The sequence below is a fragment of the Diabrotica undecimpunctata genome, chromosome 1 (genome assembly GCF_040954645.1).
Source record: "Diabrotica undecimpunctata isolate CICGRU chromosome 1, icDiaUnde3, whole genome shotgun sequence".
Taxonomy (NCBI): domain Eukaryota; kingdom Metazoa; phylum Arthropoda; class Insecta; order Coleoptera; family Chrysomelidae; genus Diabrotica; species Diabrotica undecimpunctata.
This window is the reverse complement of record NC_092803.1, coordinates 164,341,328-164,360,480: the sequence shown is the minus strand read 5'-3', so window position 1 is coordinate 164,360,480 and position 19,153 is coordinate 164,341,328. Positions and strand designations below refer to the sequence as shown.

The window sequence follows — 19,153 nt, the reverse complement described above, 5'->3', positions numbered from 1 at the left end:
GTCAATTAGGTCTACTTGCCAGCTTGAGTTCATCTCATGAAAACCATTAGTTTAACAGCAAGTTCTTTGTTTTCTACCTAATGTTTGTGTACTTTTTTTGATATTCTTTTAATATCTTGTTTATACCGCCATGGTGTATTGATAAGTGTGCCTCATGAATTATGGTAAAAACTTCTTCAAAGTAAAAATTATAAAGGGAATGTTTTAAATAAATAAATTTTTTTGTGATACATGGTATACAGCTAACTACAGAAATTTAGTTTCCTTGTGGATTTCTTCAAAGCACACGTAAAATCTAAAGATTAAGGAGAATAGTGCACAAATTTAGCAGACAAGCAAAACGATTAGACTATATAGATTAATTTGTATTTTAGCCTACCTGGACTGTTGAGCATTAAAAATAGATAAACAAAATATCAAATAATTGAATCCTAGGATCTTGTCCTTGAGACTTAAATATCAAATAAAAATTGTTTAGTATATGCTATTGTTTCCGTACGACATTTCAAAAATATGGAAACGTTCCAAAAATTATCCTTAATTCTAATTACCATTATACAACCAAAGTAGTCGATAATTTTGTTGGAATTTCAATTAGATCTCAAAATAAGATAAACCGCAAATCGGGGATAATGGTACCGACAAATCCAACGAAATCCCATCCTTTTTTCCTCCCACTGGTCGTTGTCTAGGAAATGAAATATTTACCTTGGAGACGAAGAAATTTACACGACTTCTAGATCGAGTACAAATAAATTCTGTTTGAACAATCAATAAAACCAATAATAATATAATAATGCAAGTGAAAGTGAAAGTATAGTGACGAATTTGCATCAATCGGTAGCAATGGCCTCCAACTATTATGCTAATCAGGTAGGATCGTTAATTTTTGTATAGGTTTATATAAAAAAAATCCGAAAATATTATTGTCAAAAACGTTTAAAACAATATTAATTAATCATTCAATTACTTTGATAATAATAATACTATTGACTATAACATTAGGTAGGTATTTATTGCACATGGCTAAAATTATTTTGGAGAGGATTTGACTTTCTGCAAAAATACTTTAAAGTTGGATTAAAGATAATTAATAAAGTTTTAATATCTACATAAAAGTTTATCGGCCGTATTATCCTCACAAACCACAATTTATATAAATCTATTACATACTATTCTTAAGTGTCTTACTTAAATTATTATTAAACACATTGGAGGAATCGCAAACTGTAATCAAAGTTGCAGATTTATTTATTAGAGATCATACTCTGCCTTCAATATATACTGCCTGTTGTTATATATCACATCTTTCAATTATAACTATTATAGTTTCTACCCTCATCACAGAGGTACTTCCTTTCAGATAACTTACTGATCAACAAATTGTGCAACCAGTTTGTTATATACCAATATCAGAGGATGATCTCTTCAATTTGAACCAAGTTTGGCTGAACTGCAATTTTAATTTTATATATAACTATAACTTGGATAACTACTAACTCTTGCGTATATCACAGAACAATATCCCGTGTTTTAGTTTTCAGCCAGTGAACTTTAGTGATATAGCCTTAGCTATTAATTTATAACGATTACAAATAACACTAAAATTACTAAAACTATTAAAAATACAATTAAAAAAATAAATTTAAATTTTTCCTTATAAAAGGTATATATTCTAAAAAAGACCATTTCGGGCTACATCACAGAACGTTTTCGGACTTATAAGTTCATCATCAGTGCAATTACCAGGTATGCATGAGTTAATCTGTTAAATATGTGGGTAAAAACCTTTTAAATAATATTAAATGTGTTAACTATTACATATTTGTTGATAAACTCAAATGATGTTGAAGTTTTAAAAAGATTCACTGCAAGGTAACGATTCCGACAATGGCTGCAGACGGCAGACAGCAACTGCAGACGGCAGTTTCAGTTGACGTCGGGCAGCAGTTGCTGTCGTATTGATTCCGAAGTTAGCAGCAGCTACTTCAGTTACGCGAAGGCATAAAACAGTTGAGGTTGGGTATTACTTAAAAAAATATGGATTACGAAATGCTGCAAGTTTGCATTAATCCTACATAAATATTGTACCTATATATGAGAAAGTTCTTATGAAACATGGATCAAAAGATTTTATTCACTTTTTGGGCGATTTCCTTCCAAACATTTTCTTTGAGATGTGAAGTTTTATAATTTACATTTTTGCAGTCGAATAAACAGAGATATTTAGACACTAGGTCAATAAAATAATCACTTTCTTCATTTGTCAATACTTCCATGTCGTCCAACTTCACGACGTCACTAACGGCAGTACTGTGCTTATTCAAGTGTGCCATCTGCCGTCGGGCAGCACAGCAACTGACGTTCTGCCAGGCAGCAGTTGCAGTCAGATGTCGGAATCAGTTTCTTCTCTTCATCTTCTTCTTCTTCTATATTTTTATGTAGACATGACTCATGTCTGTTGCCTCCAGTAAGTTGTCGTTCCATAGTGGTTTTCCTACTGATCGTCTTCCTATTGGGGAACCGTCTCTTGACATCTTTACTACTCTATTTGTTGTCATTCGGCTTATATGATCATTTCATTCTACTCTTCTATTTCTTACCTTGATGTCCTCTATCTAGTATCTATGTCGTATATCTGTACTTCTAGCTCTGTCCCATAGTATTTTACCATCAATTTTTTTAAGTGTTTTTGTCCTCTCTGTGTCAGGTCGTGTTTCTACTGCGTATGTCATTATTGGTCCGATGTCTGATTTGGTAAATTTTGCCATTCATCTCTTTCCCGATATTTTTATCAGTCTCATACTAATTAATACTGCAAAGTAATGACGTCTGCCGCGGCAGCAACTGCAGCTGCCGTCTGCAGTATATATATATATATATATATATATATATATATATATATATATATATATATGCTGTCTATCTTTTCATCTTAGTATTTTGATAGGCATTTTCAATTGTTTTTAATGCCCAGCGGAATCTTTTTATTATACAAGAAATGTTTAGCAAAGAATATTTTGCTAAACTTAGTAGTATCTATTACATCTTTAAGTCAAATGTCTTCTTCAAGTTAATGAAACATAGGAAAACTATTGTATTCTAATGCTTTCTGTGTAATCTATTTTATAACGAATATCGCATCTATACACGATGTTCTCATACGAGAATTTATTCGTTCTTGCAAAATTTTAGCTGTAAGTTTCAGGGTAGTATTTAACAAATTTATAGACCTGTAGTTTTCTAGTTGTTTCTTATCTCCTTTTTTAAATAACAGGATTAGCTCACTTGTTTTCGATTCTTCTGGAATTTTATTGTGTCTTGTCAACTGATATTGTCAGTTGATCCGTCATTGCCGCTCCACAATATATTAAAAATTAATTTGGTATCGTCTTTACCTGTATCTTTTCTGTTCTTTAGTTTTTTAAGTGATTTTTGTACTTTATACTTGCTTACGTGAACTTCTTCATTTACGGTAATTGCTGGTGTTAATGGTTCCAACGTCATTTATTCTTCCTCTGTATAAATAACTTCTATGGAATAGATAGTCAATCCATGCATCCTTTTCGATGAGTTTCAGATCTATTAATTTCTTCACCTTCAAAAATATTTCTTTTTGTAAACCATAAAAATCATGCTCTAGTTCTTTTGAGAAGCGTTCCCAGTAATCGTTTTTAATTCTTCTTACAAGTGTATCTGTTTCATTTCTTATTCTTTTCCAATTTTCGTACGCTTGTTTTATTTCGTTTGGCATGCACAGGCAAGCTCGGCTCTTGTCCTTGGATTTTCTCTTTACCTCTGTACAGAACCAAGAAGTTTTTAGCTTTGGGGGTTGTTTTTTACCTTGCTTGCTCTCGACTCCATTAATTTGGATGATATATGTGTTTCTACACTTTTCTGCTATTCTTTTTTGGTATAAATACCTTGTTGTGGCATCAAAAATATTGACAATACAATTTTAACTACCTTAATCTACTAATCTACCTTAAAATGTATATTATATGCCTGAATTGTCAATATGAATGAGGCAGAAAATTCAATTATTAAGAGTTTCTTTTACCACCAAGTATCAAAACAAAATAATTTTTTTAATTTGTATTTTGAGAACGACAAATTGTCGTCAGTTCCCATTAAAATAATAAATACCTATTATTAAAATGCCACAAGAAAATAGCTTCCTAACAATACATAAAAATAATTTATATCCCATTATCATTTAGATTATCCAAGACACATCGACACATAAACGTATATGATAGTTGTTATACCTTTTTTCAAAGAAAATAATTTGTTATCATTTTTGTTTTGTGGTTTCAGCTCATTTATTTTTCAAATTTCCAAATAATGATTTTAAAGTACATTTGCAGGCTATTTTCTTAAACGTAGTATGAACTTTTAAGTTTGTTACATATATAAAAGATTTATTATAACATTATGATTGAGTATATAATTATTATTTTATTACTTTATTATAATTTACTTTGATACAAAATAATTTACATTTGAAAATAAGAAATTTTAAAATACACCTACATAATGTACATTGTTGTATAAGTTTGTTTATTGACTAGACCTATAACCTATTTACGCTTTAAGTTTCAAAGTATCTTTAGGCCACCATGAATATCTATTACACCTTTGTACCAATTCGATATATAATATGGTCTACCTTAACATATCACCATTTTTTTTATATCACAATGTATTCATACAAACTTTGGTTATTTTTATTTCATTCTCTTGCTTTATACTTTCTACTACGTCTCACAGGTCTCGAATTTTTAATATTAACCGGCTCCCTTCGAACAACTGCGCTAAACCCATGAATTGGATCCGCAGTGTAGTCTACTGTTCTTCTGTGACCATCTGGATCCACTACAGAATAACTACCTTGAACCACATCTCCTTGCCTTTGCTCATTCTGTCTTTTACTATCTCCCGTTTGTCCGTCCTCAATGTCATATCCATAGCTATACTCAGGATTGTGGTCGAAATGATCGGGTGTTTTAACCTTAGTCACTTTAGCTGCTTTGAAAACTGGGGCATAGTTTACAGGAGCTGGAGCTTCTGGAGCTGCAACTATAGGTGCTAATGCTTCTGGAGGAGCTTCGTTGTACTGGTCTACTATATCTGAATTTTCAGCAGGAGCAGCAGTGTCTTGTTCGGCATATTGAACTGAAGGTGTAAATTGTGGAACTCCTTTAGCTACAATCTGTATAGGATTACGAGATATTTGAAATGGAGTTGGCGCTTGTGGTGAAATAGAATATTGAAGAATAGGTATAGGCGATTCTTGCTGATTTTGTTTTTCAGATATTTGCACTTCCTGTGGTGCGTACTGAATTGCAGGCTGTGGAGGTGCAGGGTTTTGAGCATACTGAGCCGTTGGCACAGCTATTCGTACTGCATATTGCAGAAATGGATTGTGTTGTTGAAGAACTGGCGCTGCCTGTTGAAATATTGGTGCAGCTTGCTGGATATATGGCGCAGCTTGTTGTATGTATGGCGCAGCTTGTTGGATGTATGGCGCTCCTTGCTGAACCAATTGCGGTGCTTGATGGATCAATTGTGGTGCTTGTAATATTGGAGCAGCTTGTGAAAGAATTAGAGCGGCATTTTGAAGTAACGATGGTGCTTGTTGAATAATCACAGCTCCTTGATGAGGGAGCTGAGCAGAATATTGAATGGTAGGTGTAGCGGTGATTTGGATCTGCGGAGAAGGGCCTACAGCTGGTGCAGAGGTCTGCAGTTGGACACTGCCAGCGCTGACAGCAGCTATGAGACAACTAATTAAAATTATCTGAAAAAATTGATTTTGTTGTTACTATGAAGTAAAGGAATCAAATAGTTATAAATAATCACAAAAAAAATGGTTAACAAAAATAAATGACAGTAATTCAAAGAAGTCATCGAAGTCAGGAATCAAAATTACCTCAGAAACAAAGAGTGTCTTCGAAATTTAAGAAATCACGTCAATTTGTATTGGGAGGGGGACACATTTTCATGCAAAATTAATGCTCTTAAATGTTACCCCCTACTGCCCCGCATCAGCCCGCAGTTTTTTTTAAATAACAAGTGTGGTCGAGTGGCACATCATTTGAAAGGTAATTTTTTTCTCTACATGACAGTCTATTGTAACAGAATGCCGATTATTGACACCGGAGGTATTGTAAAATGTACGAAGAGGCTTTGAAAATAGACTGTATTATTGTATGGTGGTCACAGGAGGTCATTTCGAACATTTAATTGGTTAATTAGATGAAATTTTATGTTTTTTGTTAATACTGATGTTCCAATTAATACATTAGTTAAATCCAAAATGATCTTTTAATTTATCCCGTAAATTAAAAAAAAACTAGAGTGTCTAGAGTGTATAGAGAAAAAAAGTACCTTTCAAATGATGAGTGTGGCACACGACCACACTTGCTATTTAAAAAAACTGGGGGTTGGTGCGGGGCAGGAGGGGGTTACATTTGAGGGCATAAATTTTGCATGAAAATTCGTCCCCCTCCCAATACAAATTTACGTGATTTTTTTTTTAATTTTGAAGAAACTCTTTATTTCTGAGTTTCTGGGGAGGGGATGGGGGGTCAAATTTTCGCTGGAACACACTGTATATATTAGAGAATATAGCAACTTATAAGTGGGAGGTTATTTTTACAAATTTTATATATATATATATATATATACATATATAATATACATATAATATATATATATATATATATATATATATATATATATATATATATATATATATATATATATAACTGTTTTGGATGGGTTGGAGTCAATAAAAGGGCTATTGGTTAACTATTTTTTTATTCTCGAGCTTTCAATTGTGTTTACAATTATTGACATAAAACATACAACAAAAAGAAGAAGATTTATTCACCGTTGACAGATGTCTGAAAAAATGTGACAGATATATGGAGAATTAAATATGACATTTTACAAGTTTTATATATAAATGATAAAGAAAGAATATAATTATAAATTTTGCTTAAATTTTGAATTTCTGATCTTTTGTTTAAACTATTATCACTTTTGCTAATAAAAACCATTTCCAAAAAAGTCCTTTTAAATTTATTACTTTCACTTAAGTGGACTTGTTACTAAACAAAAAAGAATGTTTAAACGAAATTTTACTTTTGGCAATATAATTGTCAAAAATAAAAATTTTATGTTGGCATTTATGACATTGAGGCTATTTGTAATTGGTTGCTATTTGAACTTATTTATAAATTCAATTATTTTTGTATTAAAAAAATGTTTTCAAAATTATAAAAATTTTCGGAGAAACATTTATTAGATTAAAGCATTTTTGTATTAAATATTTTGAAGATGTAAGCAGTAATTTTTACTTATTAAACTAATTTTTATTTGGTAAGTTAACAAAAATTGTTTTTTCTTTTTAGTTCAACCTTGTAAGTATTTTGTCTTTTTTAGCTCTTGATAATAATTGTAAACACAATTGAAAGCTCGAGAATAAAAAAATAGTTAACCAATAGCCCTTTTATTGACTCCAACCCATCCAAAACAGTTATATATTTGTTCCAAACGAGTCACAAGTACTTCTTTTTTCTTATATATATATATATATATATATATATATATATATATATATATATACAGGCTGGTCCTTAAGTAATTGTAAAAAAGAAACAGTAGATTCTACACTTTAGAATATTACGATTTAAGCCAAATTGCTTCAATAAAATGATGGTATTAAGAAAGATACAGAGTGTTAAAGCGGAAATTTAAAATTTTATTTTTCGCTATAACTTTCATGTTTGTGTACATTTTTGTATAAAAATTTACAACTAAGTACTTTTGAATATGAGAAATTATAATTTAATCTAGCTGATAGAGGGCGCCACATATGCCAAATATGTGGCATAAATTTGCACTTAACTTTTGTGCTCTTCAAGTTACCGGTATTTGTAATAAAAAATATTAAAGATACATTATTTTAACAAAAAAAGGTATATCTGTTAATAACTTCAAAACTCAACAGTTTTCGAGATAATCGCATTTTACAAATCAGCTGCATAATTCTGATTTAACGCAATTATTCCAGGCAACGAAGGAAAAATAGAAAAAATCATCAATACTTCTAAATTTTGGTATGAAATACCTTCAACTAAAGTTAATAGTAAACGAAATATTAAATAAAATAAATATATCAGCAGGATAATTTATTAATAATAGGATTTGACAAAATAACAAAATAATAGGATTTTACATAAAACATTTTACGTTTTATATAAAATTAAAGTCACAATGAAAACATTTTATTTACAAACCAAATTAAACAATAGTTAAACTAGATAACATTCACCATTTTCTTTAATTCATTTGTCAACACATTCCATAAAATTCTCATATTAAATAGCATCATTGATTCTAAAGAAACTGCTGCAGTATTTATTATAAAATTATCAGTATAATAATAAATATGCTTTTGGGATATTTTATGAATTACCTTTGAAAAATTAATTCTTGTCGGCAACAGGAGAGAGAGTGATCTCTCATTCTCTCTCCTTTTGCCGACAAGAATGTAGCGTAGAACAATTTTAAATAATTTTAAACTGTTTGTCCTTGTTTCAGTGTAGTGTTATGTACACTTTTTGTTTAATTTTCATGTTTAATACATTCTGCGCTTGCTGGATAGCCCAAATTTGACGAAATGTCCCTGATGATGCTGTAGAAAACGAAAGTACTTGGGCAAGATTTATTTGATTAATATTAAAACTGTGCTCGATATTTGCCTTTAATTTTTCAAAGTTCATTTATTCGAGCATTCAACCTTATATCAATTTTATGAATTAAACAATTATATCAAGATCTCACCATTTGACCAACGTTCAGAAAAGTTGTATCAGGAATGTTGTTGTCTCACTGCCCTCTCTCCATAATGTGGTGGTGTACCATTTTGCATAGACCACATATTTTGCCTTTAGTTTGATGACAATTCTTCCAACAAATCAATAAAATCATTTCGTAAAAAATGTAAATAAATATCTCCATTCAAATTACAAGGTAATTTGCATGTCCGTAAAAAATTATTACCAATGGTTTCAAATCATACGTTTATTTGAAATTCATGTTGAAAATGCCTTTCTCTCTTAATATGAGTATATTCAGTATCTCAAAAATGATTTTTCTTTAAATTAAAAAGACGTAAAAAATATTCTATCGACGAAGGAGTGGTCAAGATTTTAGCTGTTTCGGACATCATTTGCAAATCTGCATCTTAAAGGTAAATCTGCTGACAATAGATTTTGCACACATGTAAAATGGTAAGAATGAAAATGCTTATAGTGTAAGACTTTTAAAGCTGAAGTTTTGCTGATTCCTAACGCTGAAGATAAACGTTGTGTACTTACTTGAGAATCATCGTCAACGCGAACCATTACTTGGTTCTTGTTTGGGTATCTTTTTAAATATTCCTTCTCGTGTCCATATTAAAAAAATTATTATGCCTCGGCATTGTCTGCTTTTCTCTAATAAACCAAAATAAACTAGATATTACAAAAATCACTTATTAATCGAAACAAGACTTATTTTTAGTTATCAAAAGTATTCGTGACATCAGCATACTATGTTAAAATTTCCCTTAATACATTGGGGTTGTCTACTGGCATCAAAACTGGCTCCAAAAGAAGGTGGAAGGTATAGTAGCTGGCATTGTAGACTAGCGCTCAGCTTCATACTATGTTTTCTATATTTTTATAGTAATATTTTCAACATTTAATAAAGTAATTTTAATATTTATTTAATATTTACCTTTTAAAAAAATTATATTAGATTAAAATAATTCAATAAATTATGTTGGCTAGTAGCGCCGCCTGCTAAAGTATCAACAAAATACAGAACCGTCAAAGTGAGACTAAATATTAAGTTATAAATAACATATAAATTTGATATTTAATCATTAATTTGATAGTAAATTTAATGATTATTTATAAAGTAGATAAGATGTTTAAAAATATAATTTAATTATAGTTTTTATTAACAACTAACGTTAAAAATATATGATGACTAGAAACGAATTGATAGAGAGTAGTAAATCGATGTGAAGACTGTTATTTCGTAAAGCTACTCGTGACGCCGTCTCATAGCGCGTCTTAGGTGACGCACGCCTCAGCATTTTACAATAGAGCAAAAGGAATACAACGTTAGTATAGTAACTTATAGAAGCGATAGAGAAAGGAAATTGTAAACATGATGACGGCCAACGTCTGAATACAGATACGGCACTTAAAGAAGATAGAACCTTCTCTCCAATAAGATATTTAGCAGCCATAACAAAGCACTTTGTGATGATACATTATCATCTTTGAGATGTTTTAATAAGAACAAACTATTAATTATGTTTATTCACAGGTATTCAGTGCTTTACCGTACAAATATAACAACTAAGAATTATTATGCAGCTGACTTATAAAATGCGATTATCTTGAAAACGGTTGAATTTTAAAGTTATTAACAAGAATACCTGTTCTTTGTAAAAATAATGTATCTTTAATATTTTTTAACAAAAATAGCGCTAACTTAAAGAACAAAAAAGTTAAGCGAAAATTTATGTGGCGCCCTCTATCAGCTACATTAAAGTATGTATAAAATTAAAATTTCTCCTACTCAAAAGCATCCAACTATAAATTTTTATCTATAAATGTTTACAAAAGTCAACATTTTATTAAAGCAAGTTGGCTTAAATCGTAATATTTTAAAGTGCAGAATCTACAGTTCCTTTTTGTACAATTACTTAAGGACCACCCTGTGTATATTATATATACTATTGTGATATTTAAAGTCTTGGTGCGCCAAGGAATAATTAGCTAATTAATTTTTGATTAATTAAATTATTTCAATGATATGATTATGACTCTATCACAATTTTTAATTCTTTTATCTCAGGGTTAAATTCGTGCTTCAATATCTATGCTATTACATGTGAAAGGTAAGGTCCAGAGAATACCGGAATAATAAAAAACACATATGATCTAACACTATATATTGAAATAAAAATAATGAAATAATTCACACTCAAAAGTTTTCAATAAACAAATCTCATATAAGGATTCTCAAAATTTTGTTCTCCGTACGTGAACAATCAAAATTAATGGTACAAACAATATTAATTGAAAACTCAAAATCCAAACTATTCTAACTCTCCTAATCAAAATATTTATATCCTTTCTAAATTACGTGTAAAAATTGTGTTATCAATAAAAGAAAAAAAACTGCAGAAACAAAATATCTCTCTCTGATGATGAGTGGTCCAAATCCTTGTTCCTTGTAGACTATATTATCTCCTCTCAACCGCTCCCTATGTAATCAGCAATCTTACATCAGATTGTTGCAAGTATATCGTCCTTAATGATCTCCTTCAAAAGCACAAATCATTCAAATTATGATAGCCTTTCTCCTCTCGATAAACTGAATCTCTCGTTGGCCCGAGTGAAAAATTGACTCTTGGAATATCTTCTCTTTACGATAAACTGAATCTCTCGTTGGCCTGAACAGTGACTCTTGGAATATAAGTAGAGAAATATGACTTACAATATTTTGTTGTTTCAGCCTCTGTCAGATACACTAACTCCACAAAAACTCACTAACATTCAACGCTACTGCTTGCTACATTTCGGGAACCGACAGAGAACAAACACTGTTCTTTCTTGAAGACTTGGAAACCAACTAACTATATCTTTTTTCTCTCCTCAATCTCGCTAAACTTTCTCCCACACACTTCTCCCACCTTTTTCAATCTCCGCCAATCACAACTCGTCACAATTCCCCCATTTCTTCATTTCGATAACAAACAAATTTTTACCTATAATTATAAATTTCCTAAAACTTATTTACAATTACTATTTTTCTATAAATCTTAAAAACTAACAAAAACCTCTTTCTATAATCCTCTATTGTCTTTAATCACTACACTAATGTATTTGTAAAAACCCGTTTCAATTTGTCTTTTGTTTCACTTAAACTTATGCGGGTTACTTAAGTATAACAAAGAAATGATTGATGTAAAGCTTACATTTTGTTTGGTACAGGTAATTCAAGGATTTAATAACTTTCCTTCTCCGAAATGTTTGTTGGATATTATCCTACTTATCTGAATTATTTTAATTTTTTGTTGAACTTTGAAATATTTTAACCAAACCAATATTTTCTTGATTTTACATATCATAACAAATCCCCGCCATTTGATCTGCCGAAAACTCTTTGTTAAATTTTAAAATGACAAAAGTTTTCTAGGATCAAATTATTTCACTATGTTATTAAAATCTACTTATGATACTGACAAATGTCGTGAATGTTCAAATACCCCGTATATTTCCTGTCTTTATACGGGATTGGATATATTTTCGTTTTAAAATTTTCCAAGTATTTTCCCTTAAAAGAAAGTTCATAATTTTTAACCACTTGATTTACTTTATTAACAAAATCTCCATGGTTTCCTAAAATCTTCTCTATTTCCTTCTCCATGTTTTTTTCACAATTTATTTTTCTTTCATCCACCTTTTGTTCACATGTGTTCACTGTCCATAATACTTCTTCACAAAATTCTGGATTCTCGTCCATCAGTGCCATTTTTTCTTCTGTTTTCTTTTTATCCTCTAATTCCCTTTGGTATTCCGAGCACCATGTTTCTATTCCTTTCACTTCTCTGATGATACCTTTTTTTTCTTCCTGCTTCCATTCTGTTTTATCGTCGGTTGCCAACAATTCTTCTGTACCTTCTATTTCCTGTTTTTCTCTGGTCTCCATCTTATTTTCCTGCTTTCTTTTCGAACTCTTCTTCTTTTTCTTCCTTCTCTTTTTCTTTTCTGTTAGATCTTGTTCTTGTACTTTCGGTTTATCCTCTACAGTCATATCGATTTCTTCGCGTTTTTCCTGTGCATTGATCCTTCCAGAATTTGTTTTCCTATCTGTTTGCTTTTCTTCTCCTGTGTTGTCTGGTTCTGCTCTGATTTCCAGTTTATTTTCCGAAAAATTGATGGTGATATCTTTTTTCCTCAATTCATCAATTCCCGCTATCATATCATGATTTAAATCTTCAATCACCACACATTTCATAATATGGAATTTGTTTCCCACTCTTATCTGTACTCCCAAGCCTTCGTTTACTGTCGTCAAATTTTTATTGTTTGCACCCACTAAATCAACCCTAGGAATCTTATACACAAATCTGTCCAAATTTAATTCTTTTACTAGTTTTTTATTGATTAGCGATATCTCCGATCCAGAATCAATCACAATTTTAATCGCTTTATGTTTTATAAATGCATCTAAAAATATTAGATTAGAATTAGAAATTTGTCTGTCGTTTCCTATTGCTACATGATTCATCTCCCTTCTATTTTGTTGTTGGAAGCTCTGGTTATTTCTATCGTCCCTTTGTTCGTTAGTATTCCTATTCGGAGGATTTTGTGCATCTCTATTCCTGTTGTGATTTTCATATGTTCTCTGTTGTGTGTCATTCCTGTTATCGTAATTTTGTTGTCTATTGTAATTATTGTAATTTCTCGGCCTATATTCGTTTGTTGATCTGGTATGTCGGTTTCTCTGGTCATAATTTGATGAATATCTTCTTTCCGCTCCATTATATTGGTCATGTTGTCTTCTATTTCTCATTTCTTTTCTTTTCGCTTCTTTTAATTGAAGGAATTGGCACAAACTATCAATATCTTGATAGTTTCTCAAAATCACGTGATCTTCCAACGTTTCCTCAAAATGTCTGCTGATCATTTCTACCAGCTGTTCGGTAGAATATTTGTATTCTAGATATTTTGAATTGTTATATATCTGCAAAGCATATCTTTCTTCAGATATTCCCATTTTTTCGTGATATTTTCCATTCTGTAGCTCTTGGTTGATTTCTCTCTGTTTATTTTTCCCCCAGAAATAGTTGAGAAATTTATTTTCAAAATCTGTCCAATTTTCAAACTCATCTTCCTTGCTTTCATACCATAACGCTGCTCCTTCTTTCAAATGGTTTCTAATTGTTTCTTTGCAATCGTCAAAATATCTAATATGTTGTAATTTGGTTTTCAAATTTTTAACAAACGGTACTGGGTGTGTTTTCCGAATATCCCCGCCAAATTGTATTTTCAACTCGCTTGTTCCATGGATGATAACTTCTTTTCTCTCTACCCCTCTTAGTTCAATTTCTGCCATTTGTTTTTCATTTTGCTTTAATCTTCTTTCTATTTCCTTCCTGTCTTCTTGTAGCGCCATTTCAAATTTTTCTTCTAACTGTTCTAATTCTTTTTTCTGTACAGTCTTAATATCTTTCATTTTAGTTTCTATTTCTTCTCTCTGCATCTCTAGTTTCCTCTCTGTTTCTTCTCTGACTTTTTCTAAACAGACTTTTACCTCATTTTCATATTTGTCAAAACGCTTTTCCATTTTTCTATCATTTTCTTCTAATTTTTGTTCTATTGCTAGCCTTGTTTCCCGTTGGTTTTCTTCCATTGTCTGTTTTGTTTCTTGTTGATTTCTATCAATTGTTTGTTTTGTTTCCAGTTGATTTTTATCCATTTTTTGTGACTGGAGTTGCATTTGTTGTGTCTGTATTTGCATCATAGCTAATAATTTTTCTAACATCCCTGTTTCTTTTCTTTCCTCCATTATTGTAGCATTTCCTTCATTATCCGATCCTTCATCAATAATTGTTTCCTCTTCTATCTTATCCTCTTTCCTTTCTTGCGTTTTGCTTTGACTCCTTGTGGTCGACATGTTGTTTCTTTTCGTTACTGTTTTTGTCCCCGCCAAATGTGAAATTTTACAACACTCTATATGTTTCAGAACACGACAATGTTTCTCCCCAAATGTATTAAATTTTCACGACAAATATCAAATATGCAATCAGTAAAATTCAAATAATTCAAAATAAATATCAAATGTACGATTGGTAAAGAGAATAAAATCAAATAATTCAATAGCAGTAAATATCCACTAACTACGATCAAGCAATAAATCAAATTTATATTCCCTGGAAAAATTGTCAAAATACTTTCAAATTCAAATTCCCTCAATGTTATATGTTTTTATCTCTGGATCACCTGTACTTATTCCAGATCTCTTTCCCTTCCTTCAAATGTAAAGCTGCGATATTTTCAAGCCCCACGTTTTGGAAGCCAGTTATTGTGATATTTAAAGTCTTGGTGCGCCAAGGAATAATTAGCTAATTAATTTTTGATTAATTAAATTATTTCAATGATATGATTATGACTCTATCACAATTTTTAATTCTTTTATCTCAGGGTTAAATTCGTGCTTCAATATCTATGCTATTACATGTGAAAGGTAAGGTCCAGAGAATACCGGAATAATAAAAAACACATATGATCTAACACTATATATTGAAATAAAAATAATGAAATAATTCACACTCAAAAGTTTTCAATAAACAAATCTCATATAAGGATTCTCAAAATTTTGTTCTCCGTACGTGAACAATCAAAATTAATGGTACAAACAATATTAATTGAAAACTCAAAATCCAAACTATTCTAACTCTCCTAATCAAAATATTTATATCCTTTCTAAATTACGTGTAAAAATTGTGTTATCAATAAAAGAAAAAAAACTGCAGAAACAAAATATCTCTCTCTGATGATGAGTGGTCCAAATCCTTGTTCCTTGTAGACTATATTATCTCCTCTCAACCGCTCCCTATGTAATCAGCAATCTTACATCAGATTGTTGCAAGTATATCGTCCTTAATGATCTCCTTCAAAAGCACAAATCATTCAAATTATGATAGCCTTTCTCCTCTCGATAAACTGAATCTCTCGTTGGCCCGAGTGAAAAATTGACTCTTGGAATATCTTCTCTTTACGATAAACTGAATCTCTCGTTGGCCTGAACAGTGACTCTTGGAATATAAGTAGAGAAATATGACTTACAATATTTTGTTGTTTCAGCCTCTGTCAGATACACTAACTCCACAAAAACTCACTAACATTCAACGCTACTGCTTGCTACATTTCGGGAACCGACAGAGAACAAACACTGTTCTTTCTTGAAGACTTGGAAACCAACTAACTATATCTTTTTTCTCTCCTCAATCTCGCTAAACTTTCTCCCACACACTTCTCCCACCTTTTTCAATCTCCGCCAATCACAACTCGTCACAATTCCCCCATTTCTTCATTTCGATAACAAACAAATTTTTACCTATAATTATAAATTTCCTAAAACTTATTTACAATTACTATTTTTCTATAAATCTTAAAAACTAACAAAAACCTCTTTCTATAATCCTCTATTGTCTTTAATCACTACACTAATGTATTTGTAAAAACCCGTTTCAATTTGTCTTTTGTTTCACTTAAACTTATGCGGGTTACTTAAGTATAACAAAGAAATGATTGATGTAAAGCTTACATTTTGTTTGGTACAGGTAATTCAAGGATTTAATAACTTTCCTTCTCCGAAATGTTTGTTGGATATTATCCTACTTATCTGAATTATTTTAATTTTTTGTTGAACTTTGAAATATTTTAACCAAACCAATATTTTCTTGATTTTACATATCATAACAATACATACATACATAATATATGTAAAGACTCTATTTTAATGCTGAAATGAAAAATAGCTCCAAAACAATAAATTTAGAGTGTACAAAACAGTTATAGGTCATCGACTCTTTATGGAAGCGACATTTTGATAATGGATAAGATCAGAGAAAAAGTTAGCCGGGAGCGAAAGGAAAGTGCTGAGGTAGATATTTGAAAGAAATAAAGATGAAAATGGATGGAAAAGACTACACAGGCGCGAAATAACAGACAAATACAAATATTCATGAGCATTAAAACATTTTTTACAAGATCAGACCTTAGTCTACAGCTTAGAATCCGAATGATCACATGTTACGTTTTTTCTGTCTTACTGTATGGCTGTGAAAGTTGGACAATGGACTCTGAAATAGAAAAAAGAATAGATGCCTTTGAGATGTTTATATACAGACGAATGTTGAGGATTCCATGGGTACAAAGAGTTACTAATGTTGAGGTACTTCGTCGCATGTGTAAACAAAAAGAATTACTAAGAATAATCAAAGAGAGGAAAATGCAATACTTGGGTCATGTGCTGAGAGGCGAAAGATATGAATTACTTTAAGTTATACTGGAAGGAAAAGTACAGGGCAAAAGATCAGTAGGAAGACGCCAGAACTCGTGGCTGAAAGACCTGAGGAGATAATTCGACCGCTCATCCGCAGAGATCTTTCGCGCAGCAGTTTCCAAAACTACAATTGCCATTTGGATCGCCAACCTTCGAAAGGAGACGGCGCAATGAGAAGAAGAAGACAAAAATTTCATAACTCAAATAAGAGCGCAATCTATAGAATACCATAAACAAAAAAAGTAGAAAAAGACCAAGTTCTGAAGATCAACTGAAGAACAGAATCTGAGTACTCAAGATGGAATGATATTGCGAATTGTTCTATTAGGAAAAAAAATGGCAAATAATTTGAAAGATATATAAATAAACTAATGGTTTTCAAAGCATGTTGCTAATTTTAGTAAATGCTTTAGCACATATCAAGAACTTAATTAGATAAAAATCCTAATTAAAATAAAAACTTATACAATTATTAAGCTACGTAATTATGGGATTACGGGATTACAGGAAAATATAAATCTCAGGTACCTTGTACGCCATATCACTCACTCGTGCACTACCTACTTTGTTAATGACAAAACCAATGATCGATATAGCATTTATAGGCTTAATAAAAAGTAGAACATCTATAAATTCAGATAGTCACACCTAACGTATCCATATAGCGGACCATCCAAAACACATTGTAAAAAAATCTATTTCCTTATGTAATGTCTTTAAATGTATTACGCAAGTCATCGTGTTAAGTGATTAATCGGTTTGGAATATCTTAAAAATCGGTCTGTTTAGATGAGTCGAAATTGTGAAACGTGAATCTGATGCGATTTAATTTAATTTATTGCTCTTGTAATTATTTCTTCAGGTAAAGTGGGCTTTTGTATTAGAGCTGGCTCGTTATTCCACCAAATTATACTTTAAGCGAGAGAACAAAATAATATGTGCCATTGAAGGTAAGTCTTAACTGAATAAATTAAAAAATGTTAGCTGCGATATTTTCAGGCATAAAATTTCTACAAATTTCATTTTTAGAGACCACCATAGTTTGGAAAAGTCTATTTTGGCCCCCTCTTGGTAATTTTTACAGATCTATTTTATTAGGTCTATATCACGTTTATTTTTGACTGTTCATGTTTTCTACATTAAACAATAGCGTAAAATGAGCTGTCATTGGCTAACAATTAGAAGGATTGAGTATATAAACAATATTTAAGTGTAGATACAGCAGATTCTTGCTTTGAGTCTATAAATATGAGAAATACTTGAGATATGACATATGACTCATAAACTACTTCGGCTTTTGGTCTTAGGCTTTAAGAATATTACTTAGTACCTAGTTCAGGAAAAAAGCAAAAAAGTAACCTGTTTGTGATACTGACACCTGCAGGCAAACAACAGTTGTTTTGAGTAGTATGGACTTCAGTAATAGGAACCCATACGTTTCTACAATTGATTTTTTGGACTTGATTAGTTATTAACAAATTAAGGCGAAAAACGGTAAATTTTCGCTTTTTTCGCCTATTAGCAAAAAGTAAACTATTTAAAATAAATTTTAGTGTAAAAAATTGTAAATAATATAAAAACCTTCAAAATGGCGTTTTTTAAATGTTTCTATCCTTATTTGTTGCTTAGAAAGTTGCAAAATAAGCCAGAAATTTTAGTTTTTTATAAATCGTAATAACTTTTTTTGAAAATGAACTTTAAACCTTCATACTACACAGAATGTTGAGACTTTTGGTGCTTAAAATATGATCAAAATTTTAAAGCCATCGGTAAAATAGTTTAAAAGTTATTTTATTTTATCTCAAATTAAATTTTTTTGCAACAATGTAAGTTAGAAAATAATCAAGTTACAGTAATTCTACGGGTAGCTTATAAACGAAGAAGATTTGTTCTATTTAATAATGTTCTAATTTAATTAAGAAAAATAATTTTGAATATTGCAAAATCATTTTGCAAAAAATGTCGGTTATTTGTTTATAAACAATTAAAATAACTTTTTATCCAT

General features: G+C 30.8%; 2 protein-coding genes across 2 annotated transcripts in view; one reads left to right on the top strand and one right to left on the bottom strand.

Moving 5' to 3' along the window:
• The first annotated feature begins 810 nt into the window (after positions 1–810).
• The window catches only part of LOC140436196 (uncharacterized), an 86,248-nt gene continuing 67,905 nt past the window's right edge, over positions 811–19,153 (top strand). Inside the window, exon 1 of the mRNA XM_072524896.1 lies at positions 811–873. Within this exon, the coding sequence (XP_072380997.1) occupies positions 847–873 (27 nt within the window). The 5' untranslated portion in view covers positions 811–846. The remainder of the gene's footprint in view (positions 874–19,153) is intronic.
• LOC140441175 (uncharacterized) lies at positions 3,879–17,734 on the bottom strand. The gene is made up of 2 exons (XM_072531660.1): positions 17,677–17,734; positions 3,879–5,800 (listed from the first exon to the last, which is right to left on the bottom strand). Exons 1-2 carry the CDS (start codon positions 17,686–17,688, stop codon positions 4,733–4,735), a joined length of 1,080 nt encoding a protein of 359 aa, XP_072387761.1. The 5' UTR covers positions 17,689–17,734; the 3' UTR covers positions 3,879–4,732.